The 14,930-nt window shown below is 42.4% G+C and overlaps 2 protein-coding genes across 6 annotated transcripts in view; one reads left to right on the plus strand and one right to left on the minus strand.

Moving 5' to 3' along the window:
• The window catches only part of ccz1 (CCZ1 homolog, vacuolar protein trafficking and biogenesis associated), a 34,819-nt gene extending 30,855 nt beyond the window's left edge, over positions 1 to 3,964 (plus strand). For all 4 annotated transcript variants that reach the window (XM_033040568.1, XM_033040569.1, XM_033040570.1 and 1 more), the window contains one exon: positions 2,339 to 3,964. In XM_033040568.1, the coding sequence (XP_032896459.1) occupies positions 2,339 to 2,394 (56 nt within the window). In that variant the 3' untranslated portion in view covers positions 2,395 to 3,964. The remainder of the gene's footprint in view (positions 1 to 2,338) is intronic.
• A 1,431-nt stretch (positions 3,965 to 5,395) lies between these two features.
• LOC116985682 (radial spoke head 10 homolog B-like) overlaps positions 5,396 to 14,930 on the minus strand; it is a 28,285-nt gene continuing 18,750 nt past the window's right edge. For both annotated transcript variants that reach the window (XM_033040564.1, XM_033040565.1), the window contains 7 exons: positions 14,659 to 14,766; positions 14,223 to 14,390; positions 13,422 to 13,529; positions 12,567 to 12,630; positions 8,866 to 8,991; positions 6,567 to 6,822; positions 5,396 to 5,629 (listed from right to left, as the gene is read on the minus strand). In XM_033040564.1, the coding sequence (XP_032896455.1) occupies positions 5,464 to 5,629; positions 6,567 to 6,822; positions 8,866 to 8,991; positions 12,567 to 12,630; positions 13,422 to 13,529; positions 14,223 to 14,390; positions 14,659 to 14,766 (996 nt within the window). In that variant the 3' untranslated portion in view covers positions 5,396 to 5,463. The remainder of the gene's footprint in view (positions 5,630 to 6,566; positions 6,823 to 8,865; positions 8,992 to 12,566; positions 12,631 to 13,421; positions 13,530 to 14,222; positions 14,391 to 14,658; positions 14,767 to 14,930) is intronic.

Consider the following 14,930-nt stretch of genomic DNA (forward strand, 5'->3'; position numbering starts at 1 on the left):
GGGTGTGGATGAGGGTGGTGGGATGTGGTTGGGATGGGATGCCTTGGTGGAGAGTCTCTCCTTTCTTTGCTGGCGCTTGAGTTTTGCAGCCTGTTTTGTGGCTCCTTTGTGAACACTTACTTACACACATATGCCCTCTAGTTTGTAGTTTACGTTAATTTAGAGATACAGCATGGAAACAGGCCCTTCGGCCCATCGAGTCCACGCTGACCATCGATCATCCATTCATACTAGTTCAATGTTATCCCACTTTCTGATCCACTCCCTATGCACAAGGGGGAACTTGTACAGAGGCCAATTAATCTACAAACCCGAACACAAAGGAAACCCACGCGGTCACAGGGTGAACATGCAAACTCCACACAAGACAGCATCCGGGGTCAGGATTGAACCCAGGACTCTGCCACTGTGAGAGAGCAGCTACCATCTGCGCCACTGTGTGCCGCCCCAGTGGTCATTGACTGTTAAACCAACCAAATATATGTCTCCCCCATTAAAAGCTTTTTATTTTGACCAACATGAAACCCAGGAAAAGTTAAGAGAATTAGGTGTAACATCTTTGACCTCCTTATCACGCTGGGAAATTATCTTGTATTCTTTCTATGGCTATTCAAGAAAGAATGTGATGAGGTGCCCAGAACTTTGAACTCAGTAATACGAGAGACATTGAGGCAAATGGAGTCATATAGCACGGAAACAGACCTTTCGCTAAAATTTGCCCATACCAATTAGATGTCCCATCAACACTAGTCCCACGTGCCTACATTTGGCCCATATCCCTCTAAACCTATGCTATCCATGTATCCATCCAAATGGCTTTTAAATGTTATAAAATCTGCGTGTAATGACATCTATATGCCTTAATACACCTCACCAACATCTTGTACAACTGTAACATAACATCCCAACTTCTATACGCAATACCCTGTCTGATGAAGGCCAATGTATCAGAAGCCTTTTTTACCAAATAGCTGAGATGTTTTTGGGAAGAAGCTAGATGAGCACTGGAAGGGGAGAGGCTTTGTAAATGACACAAAATGGAGGGTCACTGGAGCATTAACTTTGAGGGACCAAGTGTTTCTAGAGCAGTCTCACCAACCGTTATCAGCTCCCATATCGTCAGTCGTTAACATGTCGCGTGGACAGTTCAATCAAACACTCTTGACTGTTGATGCACTGTGGTGTAGTAGTAGAGTTTCAGAGACCCAGGTTTGATCCTGACTACAGGTACTGTCTGTAAGCAGTTTGCTCATTCCGTGGGATATCTCCGGGTGCTCCGGTTTCTCCCATATTCCAGAGGTGCAGGTTTGTAGATTAATTGGCTTCTGTAAATTGTCCCGTGTGTAGGATAGTGCTAGAATAAGTGATCGGTGGTCAGCGCAGACTCGGTGGTCCGAAGGGTCAGATTCCACGCTGTATCTAAAGTCTAAAGTAATTTCATGTCATGGAATTGTTGAGATATAAGAGACTACAATGCTGGAATCTGGATCAAGAATCAATCTGCTGCTGGACCTTCAGATTGCAGTCATGATGTACAAAGTCAACAATTCTGTTAGCAGGCAACTGAACGGTTCTCTCATCAGCTAGAGTCTGGTCCTGACCTCCAATCTACCTCACGGAGACCTTTGGAACTATCTTTAATCTATAACATTATCGGACTTCAATCTCTCCTTTATCTGTGGACTGCTTGATTGTAATCATGTATAGTATTTTCTTTGACTGAATTGCATGCAAACAGAAGTTTTTCACTGTACCTCAGTATATGTGACAATAATAAATTCAACTGGGCCCATAAACTGTGACCACCAAGTTCAGGAACAGCTTCTTCCCAACAACCCATCAGGCTCTTGAACAGTACAAAACACTAACCGCAACAACCATGAACTTCTATGGACTGTCTTTGGTTGCACTATGGACATTGGTCTTTACAGTTATTAAATTATTGAATTAAAAAATATATATTATCTGTATTAATGGAATTGTTAAACTGCTGCAAGTAAGAATTAGTGTTTTGTCGCTGGTCGAATGAGAATTATATGTCCAAAAAGACACAAAGTTCTAGAGTAACTCAGTGGATCAGGCAGCATCTCTGGAGAACATGGATTGGTGATGTTTCAGGTCGAGTTCTTGTTCAGATTGAAGAAGGGTCCCAAACGGAAACGTCACCTGCCCTTGTTCTCCAGAGATGCTGCCTGACCCGCTGAATTACTCCAGAATTGTGTGTCCTTTTGTGCATTCACCAGCATCTGCAGTTTATTGTTTCTACTGTTTTGACAATGAAATGCCCTTGGCTCGTAAAAACCTTCTGACTTTTTTACTGTGTTCTTACTCCATCCAGAGGAAGTCAAGAAACTCTGTGCAACTCAGTTTAACAACATTTTCTTCTTGGATTAACGGAGCTGAATCTCGCTGCTCATTGTGGCTTCAGTTACGGGACAGGGATGTGGGGTGACACCAGTCAGCTTGAGGGCACAAGGAGGAACTATGGATGATGCCACTGTGGCCAACAAACTCCATCCCATAAGTTATGCCAGTGACGGCGATGGTATTCCCATTAATCCTGCTCGTTCTTGGAAGGGAAAGGGCTCACCTTCAGCTTGCGCACAGCAGTCGCTGTGATAGGAAATTTCCATGAAATGTAAGATAATTAGATTTTAAATATTTATGGTAATGGAGTTAAAAGAATGAGAACTTTATCATTCCATTCTGTAATATATGGCAAGCTTGTATTGTAAAAAAATAAATTAACAATGACATTTGAGTGAGATTTTAACTTTCCCATTGTGTCTGTATTTTTTGCTTTATTTATGTTAACTCTTGTTTAGGAGAGTTGATCACTGGGTATTTTATATATTAAAAAAAGTGTATTCTCTAATGAAAGCTGCGTGATCTGATATAATGTGGGTCCCTTTTTTATGTAGATGTGGGTTTCTGTGTGAAGTGATCTGTGTTTATCAGGAAGTATTCTTGCTCAGTATTGTGTGGGTTATTGTTACACTGCATCAGCTCCTGATGTCCTGTGCAGTTTTAACTTTGAACAAAACTACTACATAAACTGTAATATTTTCAGACACGGACGCTGGGAGTAACATGCCATTATGACTTGAAAATCTGTGTATTTTGAAGATTTTTTCAGTTTGGAGAAACAGTGTCCCACATTTGTATGTTCAACAAGGCCTGGGAAATAAAGAGACACAAGGAACTGCAAATGCTGGTTTATAAAAAGGACACAAAATGCTGGAGTAACTCAGCGGGTCAGGCAGCATCTCTGGAGAACATATGTTGGCATCATTTCGGGTCAGTCTGAAGAAGAGTCCCGACCCAAATCGTCACCTAGTTTGAAGGTGGGTCCCAACCCAAAATATCACCTATCCATGTTCTCCAGAATTGTTGCCTGACCCACTGAGTTACTCCAGTACTTTGTGTCCTGGGACATATATGCCTTGTGTAAACATTTGTACACAAGATCTTAGTTAATCCAAGGAGCTTTATCAGCGTATTGGAGTTTTCAGTTGTCCAATAACTTCCGTGGTGTTGGGTTTTGGAGGTAGCCAGCTACATTATGACAGCTGGTTTGGTTTGCACCCAGGCTACCACATCCTGTCCCTGCCTTTCTCAGCCAAAAACTACTTGCAGATAGACGTTACTTCCCAGTCTTAATAGCAATGCAGATTTTTCAAAGCACTCAAAAGTCATGTACTTAGATGTGTGAAATTGTGTGTTGCATGCATTTAAGTTATTGGCTTAAAAATTAGCAGATCTTTTGTACGTCAAACTTAGTTTTCATATCAGACAACTGCAGGTATATATACCCAGACAGATTATGTTTTAGCATTTGTGTGTTCTGCCATCTTTAATTTCTTCACTTCCTCAAAGTGAAACGGGTTTATCTGAGAGACAAGGTGCTGATTTATCCATGTAATGATGCATTTTTTAAAAATAAAATCAAATCTATCTGCACTAATTTATGGAGTTGTTGGCTTTCTGCAGTTATGTTAAGATAAAGGGAAAATGGAAGATTTTTTGTTGGCATATATTGTGGCTAACTGGAATTGAAATTTTTGAGTAGAAACAAGGAATTGCATCTGCTAGTTTACAAAAAAGAAGGCACAAAGTGCTAGAGTAACTCCACATCCTCCAGAGACACTGCCTGACCTGCTGAATTACTCCAGCACTTTGTATCCATCCTTGCACATAAGTACTGTCACTATTGTATTGTGGACATCACAGCAACTGATCTCCATACAGAGCTCGTCGCCTATTTCCTTCGCTCCATAGATGCTGCTGCACCCGCTGAGTTTCTCCAGCATTTTTGTGTACCTTCGATCTTCCAGCATCTGCAGTTCCTTCTTGAAAACTCCATACAGAGCTAAGTTGCTCCCAGGTGGTGTTAGCAGATGGGTAGATGTTGACCAAGGGATGCTTTTTCTCAGACTACTGCAGTGCCAATAGAATCTATTACACCCACCTGAAAAGTCATTGAGAGCGTCAGTTTAACACCTGACATGGAAAGATGGTATCACAGACAGTGCAGCACTGACTCGGTGTTGTACAGAGTATGTACTCAAGAACAGTGGTTTGGCTTTGATGACAAAATAACTGAATTCCTCGGTGAATTTCCAGTCGGCTGAGGGTTAGATATGGAACCAAACGAGCTGGAGGTGAATTTCGAAAGAGAAACTTGGTTTGTTGCGGTCTGAGGCGTGAGAGTGCCCTCTGGTGCTCATCTCCTGCATTGCAGAGGTCTGGGCTGTGAACTATCTTTGGCTGCGAATGAATCATAGAATGTCATGTCCTCAATAGACACCTTTGTACTGCTCCGCATCCACCTCAACGAGTTCAGAGTCTGCCATGATGTAGAGCTTCTACTAACACTCCTCACCTCTTCCCCTTTTTCGCCTTCTTCCACCCTAGTCATTTAACCAATTCCACAGTGCGCCACATTGTATCCCTCTTGATATCATACTTCCCCAACCATCAATTGACATTCCAGGGCACCTCCCTGTCTGAGGCAATCTGCTGCTGTCCCTGATTTAACCCTGGTCTTTTCTCGCCTGCAGCTCTTTATTGATTAGTAAGGGTGTTAAAGGTGATGGGGAGAAGGCAGATAATGGGGTTGAGAGGGAAAAATAGATCAGCCATGACTGAATGACGGAGTAGACTCGATGAGCTGCAAATGCCTAATTCTGCTCCTCTAGTCTACTCTGCCATTCAATCATGACTAATCTATCCTTCCCTCTATACCCTCTATTCCCCATTATTCTGCCTTCTCCCCATAGCCCTTGAACCTATTAAATAGAACATATATTCCTCTAAGATATATTCCTCTGCCTAAGCCCTGGTATGACATATTTAAACAGAGACACTGTAATTATTCCAATTTTAGGTTTCAGTGAAAGTTAGAAAATTGTTAATAACAATGGTTTATTAAAATTAGTCCCCGTTTATATGTGAGGACCCAAGTCATACGGATTTTTTCTTCTTTCTGACTCCGCTGCTTTTTTTAGAGGATATGACAGAAATATTATCCTTATGTGGAACATAGTTTTTATCATCTTCGTCACTTTGTGATCCAGCATTCAATGACGATTCATTCTCCTGGCTGCATTTTATGTCTTTATCTTTCAACCTGTAATCAGATTAGAACAGACAAAGTTGGAGCAGCATTGAGGAAACTTTGACAGGTATGAGCATAGAACAGTACAGGTGCAGACAGGCCCTTCAGCCCACAGTGTCCATGCTGATCAAGATCCATAATTTAATTGAATTGTCACATGTACCAATTAATGTCAATACTGGAATAAATGTTATTCCCTTTATCGTATATCTACATTGGACAGCTCGATTGTAATCATATGTAGTCTTTCCGCTGACTGGTTAGCAAGCAAAAAAAAATGGTTTCACTGTACCTCGGTACACGTGACAATAAACTGATTTGTTCTGGCGTTTTCACGCTTCCAGTTTATTCCCCCCCCACCTCTAATTTCAGTCTGAAGAAGGGGTCCTACCCGAAATGTCACCTATTTTTCTCCAGAGATGCAGAGCTACTCCAGTATTTTGTGTCTATCTTCAACTCATTTCCTCTACCTGCACATGATCCCATATCCCTCCATTCCCTACATACCCGTGTGCCTTTCTACAAGTCTCTTAAAATGTGAGAGGCATAAATAGAGTAGATAGTCTGAACCTTTTCTCCGAGGATGGAGATGTCAAAGACTAGAAAACATAGCTTTAAGGTGAAAGGGGCAAAGTTTAGTCAAGAGTGTTTTATTGTCGTATGTCCCGAAACAATGAAACTCTCACTTGCAGCGGCACAACAGATATGTAAACATAGTGCTCTGTAAACACCATAATAAACAATATAATGTGTGGGGCAAGTTTTTTCACACAGAGTCTCGAGTGCCTGGTGGTGGAGGCAGATATGATAGTAGGATTGAAGAGCTTTTTAGATTAGTAACCTTGCTTTAGGTTAGGTAGAACCATCCGATTCCCTCTGGGCCACTGGAAGGGGTAGAATCCCGTTGTGTGGTTACTATGAGGTTTTCCAGTAAGGCCAGGATACAGACCTCATTTCAATCTTTATCCTTGCTTGGTGTTCCAGTTCATTCTGTCGCAGAATGTCTTTCCTTGCCTCTAGCTTCAAGACCTCCACATGTTCATAGGCTGGGAATAGTCTCTTCAAGAAGAAGAAGCAGATTTGACTCAGCCACAATTCTAGTTCAGCCCCTGACTTGACTTCAGGTTTCAGTGCTGGAGCCTTGGCAGACATTGCTTTTGTTTCGAGTAGCTTGAGCGCAATTTGCAAATCTTCTGATCCTTTACCTTAAATGAAAAGAAACATTTGATCACTGATTTATTCACGGCGATAAGAATTAACTCAACGAAGTAAAGACTTTTTAACAATCTGATTAAGAACTGTGAGAGCAGTGTCATATTGATTGACAATATAAAAGCTGTGGCTGACTCATATAATGCATTCAGATTTAAATTTGTTAGTAAGTTTATGAATGTTTGAGAGTGACCGTCAGTGCAGATGTCTGTGAGTGGATGCAGGGAGTGGAGGGATATGGATCACATGCAGGCAGAGGAGATTAGTTTAACTTGGCATCATGTTCAGCACAAACATTGTGAGCTTAAGGGCCTGTTCCTGTGCTGCACTGTTCTATTTTCTATAAGTGTGATTGAATATGTGAGTGTGATTGAGTGTGTAAACATATGTTCTGCTCACATTCAGTCATCGCAGAATCACCAATGCGAGGTAATCAAGAGTGAAAGCTTTCAGACCTGAAATGTAAGCTGCTTCTCTGTTCACAGACGCTGCCAGACCTACTGAGTGTTTCTGTCATTTTCTGTTTTAATTTATGAAAGATAATCATTAATTGCAGAGATTTTACATCGGTGCGATTGTGCCATCTCCACTCCACTCATCTCCTGAAGACACCCATACGTGTTGGGAAGCCTCCTCTGCAGCCTCTCCAAAGCCACCACATCCTTCCTGTAATGGGATGCACAGAACTGCACGCAATACTCCAAATGTGGACAAACCAAACGTTTATAAATCTGCAACATAACTTCCTGGCTCTTATATTCAATACTCCAACCGATGAAGGCAAGCATAGCAAATTCCTTATTTAACTCTATCTACCTGTGTTGCCAATTTTAGGGAGCAATGAACTTGGACCCCAAGATCCCTTTGTATATCAATGCTGTAAGGGTCTTGCCAATATCTGAACTCTACACGTGGCAATAATAAACTAAGCTACACTAAACTAAATTAATTATATTTCTGCTTACAATCAAAGTGCAACATCCCATGCTTGCTCAGATTAAAATTCATCTGTCATTTCTCCACCCATTTCAGTAATGCATCTATATCCAGCTGTATCCTTTGACAGCCTTCCTCACTGTCTGCAACTCTATTTATTTTGGTGTTGTCTGTAAACTTACAAACTAACCCATTTATCTTTACATCCAAGTAATTTATATATATCACAAAAGCAGGTCCCAACACAGATCCCTGTGGAACATTACCGGTTACACACCTCCCTCCAAAGTAACATTTTCCATGGGTTAGGCTGTTTGGAATCCAAACTACCAGGTCACTGTGGATCCCATGCTTCTGAATGCACCTTCCATAAGGGACTTTATCAAATGCCTTGCTGAAATTCATTCAGACAACATATGCCATCCTACCCTTATCAATCACCTCCATAACCCCCTTAAAAAACTCAATCAAATTCATGACATGATCTGCACAGACTAAGCCATGCTGACTGTCTCTAATTATCCCATTTTCTTCTAAAAGTAACCAGATCCTATGCCGAAGAATCCTCTCCAATAGCTTGCCTACCACTGACGTGAGGCTCAGCAGCCAATCATTTCCTGGATGATCTCTACTCCTCTTCTTAAACAGAGGTTGATCCAAAATGGCCCCCAACCAAGCACGCAACAAAAGCTTTTCACTGTACCTTGGTACACATGACAATAAACTAAACTCAAACTAAACTCATAAACTAAACACAAGAAACAACATTAGCTACTCTCCAGTCCTCTGAGACCTCACCAATAGCTAGAAAGGATACAAAGATCTTCATCAAGGCCCCTGCAATCTCCTCTCTTGGCTCCTAAAATAACCTGAGATGGATCTCATCAGGCCCTGGGGATTTATCCACCTAAGTACAGATCAAGTGACCCAATACCACCTCTTCCTTGATCGCAAACTTATGGAAGATAATAACTTCTCATTTGGTTTAGATTATGTACGTCATGTCTTCTTCTAATGGCGACTGGCAATGAGATCTGAAATCATATCTCACTATGAAAATGCAGGAAAAGCCCCAAGCACACAAATAAAAGATGTCTCACCATAATCACTCATTTCACTCTGTGAATCTCCAGAGATGTTCTCACCAGGCAGCAACTGGGAAATGTTCTGGCTTAGCTCCTCTTCCTTCTGAGCTGATTTCAGCACAGCTGCAGATTTGCCCTGATCTGTACAAGTCAATAAACTCATTGTTAGAACCCGTTGAAACATGGCGGATATTCAGAAAATTACCATTTCCAAATGGCCCATGCTGCCCCACAGCACCAACAACCTGGGTTCAATCCTGACATTGGATGCTGTCTGTGTATGGAGTTTGCACCCTCTTCCTATGACTGAGTGGGTTTCCTCTGGGTGCTCCGGTTTCCTTCCACATCCCAAAAACGTGGGTGTTCGCGGGTTAATTGGCCTCTGTAAAATGCCTCTGGTGTGTTGGGAGTGGATGAGAAAATGGGATAACATGGAACTAGTGTAAACAAGTGATCGATGGTCGGCATGGACTTGGTGGCCCTAAGGGCCTGTTTTCACGCTGTATCTTTCAATCAATCAATCAAACAGAGCTTGATAGACAAAAATGCTGGAAAAACTCAGCGGGTGAGGCAGCATCTAGGGAGCGAAGGAATAGGCAACATTTCGGGTCGAGACCCTTCTTCAGACTGACAAGTCAAACAGGGTTACGTCATTCAACCTCTCTAAGTCTGCTCTGTCACTCAATATCATCACTTCCACCACCAATCTTCTTTCCTGCCCAATCCCTGTGTCCCTTCATTCCCAAGGTGTCTAAATTTCTATCAGTCTCACCTTTCAATATACGCAATGACAAAAATACACTGCCCTCTATGATGCAATATTCCAACAACTCACAACCCTGACTAAAGAGGTATCACCTTATTTCAGTCCAAAATGAATGAATCTATAGCAGAACTGGTGAGAGCAAATGTTATCCCTTGTTTAAGAAGGAACTGCAGATGCTGGAAAATCGAAGGTACACAAAAAAGCTGGAGAAACTCAGCAGGTGCAGCAGCATCTATGGAGCGAAGGAACTAGGCAACGTTTCGGGCCGAAACCCTTCTTCAGACTGATCGGGGATGGGGGGGGGGCGGGGACAAGAAAGGAAAAAGGAGGAGGAGCCCGAAGGCTGGGGGATGGGAGGAGACAGCAGGGGGACTGAGGAAGGGGAGGAGATAGCAAGGACTAACAAAATTGGGAGAATTCGATGTTCATGCCCCCAGGATGCAGACTCCCCAAGCGGAATATGAGGTACTGTTCCTCCAATTTCCGGTGCTGCTCGCTGTGGCCATGGAGGAGACCCAGGACAGAGAGGTCGGAGACGGAGTGGGAGGGGGAGTTGAAGTGCTATCTCTTGTCAGGTCCTCTCTTCCAACTCTCTCTCGCCCTACTACAGTCAGGCTATAATCAGGTTGAAGTCGTGTCCCAACCAGAAATGTCTAGTCTATCTGCTGACTGGATAGCACACAACAAAAAGCTTTTCATTGCACCTTGGTACGCGTGACAATGAACTAAACCAAACTAAACTAAGCATCTCTGGAGAACATGGATAGGTGACGTTTCTGGATAGGACCCTCCTTCAGACCATAAAAACAACCATGCTTTACTCACATGAACAAATAAAGCATCCATCTTGAGGGACAAACCACAATCCTCTTCATACCATGGTACACAGCAAGGTGGGTTCCAAGGTGGGTTGCCAATCTTTCTGTCCTGACCTTGCCTTATTTTCATGTGCATGTTCTAATATCTTTTGATTACTGTTACCAACTCATGAGACCATGCTGGAGCCAAAGAAGATTAAGTGCAACATACATGATAACTACAAGGAGAATATTTGCAGGGCTACTAGGGTGAGAGCAGTAGTGAGTTCATGTTGTAGGAGCCGAATTAGACCATTCGGCCCATCAACTCTACTCCGCAATTCAATTATGGCTGATCTATCTTTCCCTCTCAACCCCATTCTCCTGCCTTCTTCGCATAACATCTGACACCCACACTAATCAAGAATCTATCAATCTCTGCCTTAAAAATATTCATTGATGGCATCAACAGCTGTCTGTGACAATTAATTCCACAGATTTACCACCCTCTGACTAAAGAGATTCCTCCTCATCTCCTTCCTAAAGATACATCCTTTTATGCTGAGGTTATGATCTCTGGTCCTAGACTCTCCCACTAGTAGAAACATCCTCTCCACATCCACTCTATCCAGGCCTTTCACTATTAAGTAAGTTTCAATGAGGTCTCCCCTCATCCCTCTAAACTTCAGCGAGTACAGGCCCAGTGCCGTCAAACGCAAATTATATTTTAACCCAATCATTCCTGGGATCATTCTCGTAAACCTCTTCTGGACCCTCTCCAGCACCAGCAAGTCCTTCCTCAGATATGGAGCCCAAAATTGCTCACAATAATGGGACTAATTAGATGGCTCTTTCTTTGCCACGCAGCGGTAGAGTTGCTGCCTTACAGCGAATGGAGCGCCGGAGACACGGGTTCGATCCTGACTACGGGTGCTGTCTGTACGGAGTTTGTACGTTCTCCCCGTGATCTGCGTGGGTTTTCTCCGAGATATTCGGTTTGCTCCCACACTCCAAACACGTACAGGTTTGTAGGTTAATTGGCTTGGTAAATGTAAAAATTGTCCCAAGTGGGTGTTGGATACTGTTAATGCGTGTGGATCGCTGGTCGGCACAGACCCGGTGGGCCGAATGGCCTGTTTCCGCGTTGATTCTCTAAACTAAACTAAACTAAACATTTTGTTGCAGTTCCTTTTGATCTGCAGCATTCAACAATTCTACTTGAAGGTTCCTTATAGTTCAGCCCACCAGCATAATTCAGCTGGAACCATGAATGGTGGACATCCAGAGACCAATCCTGGTTAATTGCCACCACCCAATATGGCTAACCCATCAATATGTTTAGATAGAGTCACAAGGAACTGGAGGAACTCAAAGGGTCAAAGAGCCACAAAGTCACACACCACAAAAACAGACCCTTTGGCCCAACTTGTCCATACTGACCAAGTCCAGGGTGAGAAGTAGACCTGTGGTGTTTAGGTTTCCATGGGTCAGTTGAGCTACAGAACCAATGTTTAAGTTCCCACAATCGTTCTTTTTTCGGTACAGTTCCTTCCAAGACCGCAAGAAATTGTGGAGAATTGCTGCCGTTACATAAACCAACCTCCCTTCCATCGACTCCATTTATATTTCACTCTGCCTCGGCAAGGCCACCTGCATAATCAAAGACCAGTCTCACCCCGGTCAATCCCTCGTCACCCTACTCCCATCAGGCAAGCAATACAGAAGTGTGAAAATGCATAACTCCAGATTCAGGGACAGTTTCTACCCAGTTGTTACCAGGCAACTGAACCATCCTATCAACAAGAGAGCGGTCTGGAGCTACCATCTACCTCATTGGAGACCCTTGGACTATCTTTAATCGGATTTTACTGGACTTTACCTTGCACTAAATATTATTCCCTTTATCATGTATCTGTGCACTGTGGATGGCTCAATTGCAATCATGCATAGTCTTTCTGCTAACTGGTGAGCACGCAACAAATGCTTTTCCCTGTACCTCGGTACGCGTGACAATAAACTAAACTATTGTTCAATGAATTAGCAAAGGCTGAGTAGAGTTGGCAGGCAAATATCCATTTTCTAAAGTAACTGTTATCGATAGAGATCCTCATATTGTGTTGTGACTGCTGCATGCATTCATTTGCTGAACTTACCATGATGGGCGGATGCTTTTGTGGACTTCTCAGCTGATGAGGCAGATGCTTTATTTTTCCTCCGCTGGAACAGATATGAAAGTTAATCTTTGCCCCTTGCACAATTTGCAACTTCCAAGCCCTGGGGCATTGGACAATTGTACAAAACAAATGATTCTACTTAGATTCAAGGAACTACAGATGTTGGCTTACAAAAAAGACACAAAATGCTGGAGTAACTCCAGCGGGTTGATGCTGCCTGACCCGTTGAGTTACTCCTGCACTTTGTGTCTCCAGAGATACTACCCAAGTTACTCCAACGCTTTCTTTTTTTAGTATTTTGTGGGTGATCTATCAATGCAGCTTGTTGATATGTATGCTAAAATCCAGAACTTATTTATATTTGTTATGAATCTGAGCTTTTCTTTTCTCCTGATGGATTTCTTTTAACTGAACCCACCTTGTCAAAACTGTGGAGAAACAGTAGATGCTGGAAACTTGTGTGGAATTCAAAATGCTGGAGTAACTCAGCGGGTCAGGCAGCATCTCTGTCATCTGAAGAAATGTCCCAACCTGAAACATTTCCTGCCCATGTCCTTCAGAGATGCTGTCTGACCCGCTGAGTTACTGCAGCACATTGCATTCTAGTGCCAAATGGATGAAACAGGCGAGAATAGTATTCAAGTTCGTTCGCGTTTATTGTCACTTAACCAACTAAGGTACAGTGAAATTTGAGTTACCATACAGCCATAGTAAGTGAAAAGAGCACAAAATAAAATTTAACATAAACAGTATTTGGCAAAGAAAATGCACCAAAAAAATAAGTTTTTTTAACATCTATTATGTGTAAAAGAGATCCATAATCATCATACAAACCTCTGACCTCCGTGTACCGACTCCATTAGCTTCTCCACGTTTCTTCAGGAGGGATTTTGCGCCGCGTCCATTTGGTTCAGGAGAAATATATTCTTGGATGATGACCTGCTGATTAATTTAAAGGATAATCTTAATACATTCGTTTTGAGATATTGCATGGAAACACGTCCTTCAGCCCATCGAGTTCTCACAAACCATCAATCTCCTGTTCACACTTGTTCTATGTTATCCCAGTTTCCCATCCACTGCCTGCACACTAGGAGCAATTTACAGAGGCAACCAACCTACAAACCCTCGTGTTTTTTTGGGGAGGATGTGGGAGGAAACCAGAGCATCTGGAGGAAACCCACGTGGTTACAGGGAGAACGCGTTTTTGACTCTTGTTCTTGACTATCTCAAGAACCAGAGGACATAGGTTTAAGGAGTGAGGGGAAAGATTTAATAGGAACCTGAGGGCAGTTTTTTCACACAGAGGGTGGTGGGTATATGAAGAGGAGGTAGTTGAGGCAAGTACTTTTGCAACGTTTAACTATAACAGCATTTAAAAGATATTTGGGCAGGTACATAGATTAGAGGGATATGGGCCAAATGCAGACAAATGGGACTGACTAGCTTAGATGGGGCATCTTGGTCAGCATGGAAGAGTTTAGCCTGTTTCCATGCCGTATGACTCCATAACTCTCTGTGATGGTTTGTAATGCACAGAAATAAAATGTATCCACATGATGGGTTTGTTCTTATTTGGTTTGGAGTTAAACAGCAATTTCTATTAAAAAAAAGAAATCTAAAGTATTTGATTACCAGGTCTATAGGTTCTTGTCTTGCCTGAGCAGGCACAGTACTTGACAGGTGTGTTAGATTCACACCACTTGACGTTCCAGATGATATTTCCGAATTCTCAAGCATTCTTTTGGTCACATATACTGCTGCACACGAGAGAAGGGCTTCCAAAAACTCCAAGAAAACCATCTGAAAAAAATGGTAGGTAGGCAAAAATGCTGGAGAAACTCAGCGGGTGAGGCAGCGGGTATGGAGCAAAGGAATAGGTGACGTTTTGGGTCGAGATTCTCCTTCTTAAGACTGATGAAAAAAATGGTACTTACATTAACCATACTGTTTGATATATTTAACATATTATTAAGATAAATATTCGGGGGGGCACAGTGGCAAAGCTGGTAGAGCTGCCACCTCACAGCGCCAGAGACCCTGGAAACGATTTAAATAAGACCTCTGGTACCTCAATGTCCATGTTATGGTAGGTTCCATCAGACACTGCCGGGTTATCCTGAGACAAGATCTGGACAACACGAGTTGCTGTTAAATGCTTGCTCAATAAATTTAGATCCTGCATTTGTGGAATAAAATAAAATGTGAGACAAATGTTTTTGTTCAGATAAATATATAAAAAGTGATCGTACAAAATATAGTAATTTCTAATCATAAAATGGAGACATAAGAGACTGCTGGAAGATGTTGGAAACTTTAGCAGAAAGCAAATTGCTGGAGGAG

Source organism: Amblyraja radiata, chromosome 22, assembly GCF_010909765.2.
Source record: "Amblyraja radiata isolate CabotCenter1 chromosome 22, sAmbRad1.1.pri, whole genome shotgun sequence".
NCBI classification, from domain to species: domain Eukaryota; kingdom Metazoa; phylum Chordata; class Chondrichthyes; order Rajiformes; family Rajidae; genus Amblyraja; species Amblyraja radiata.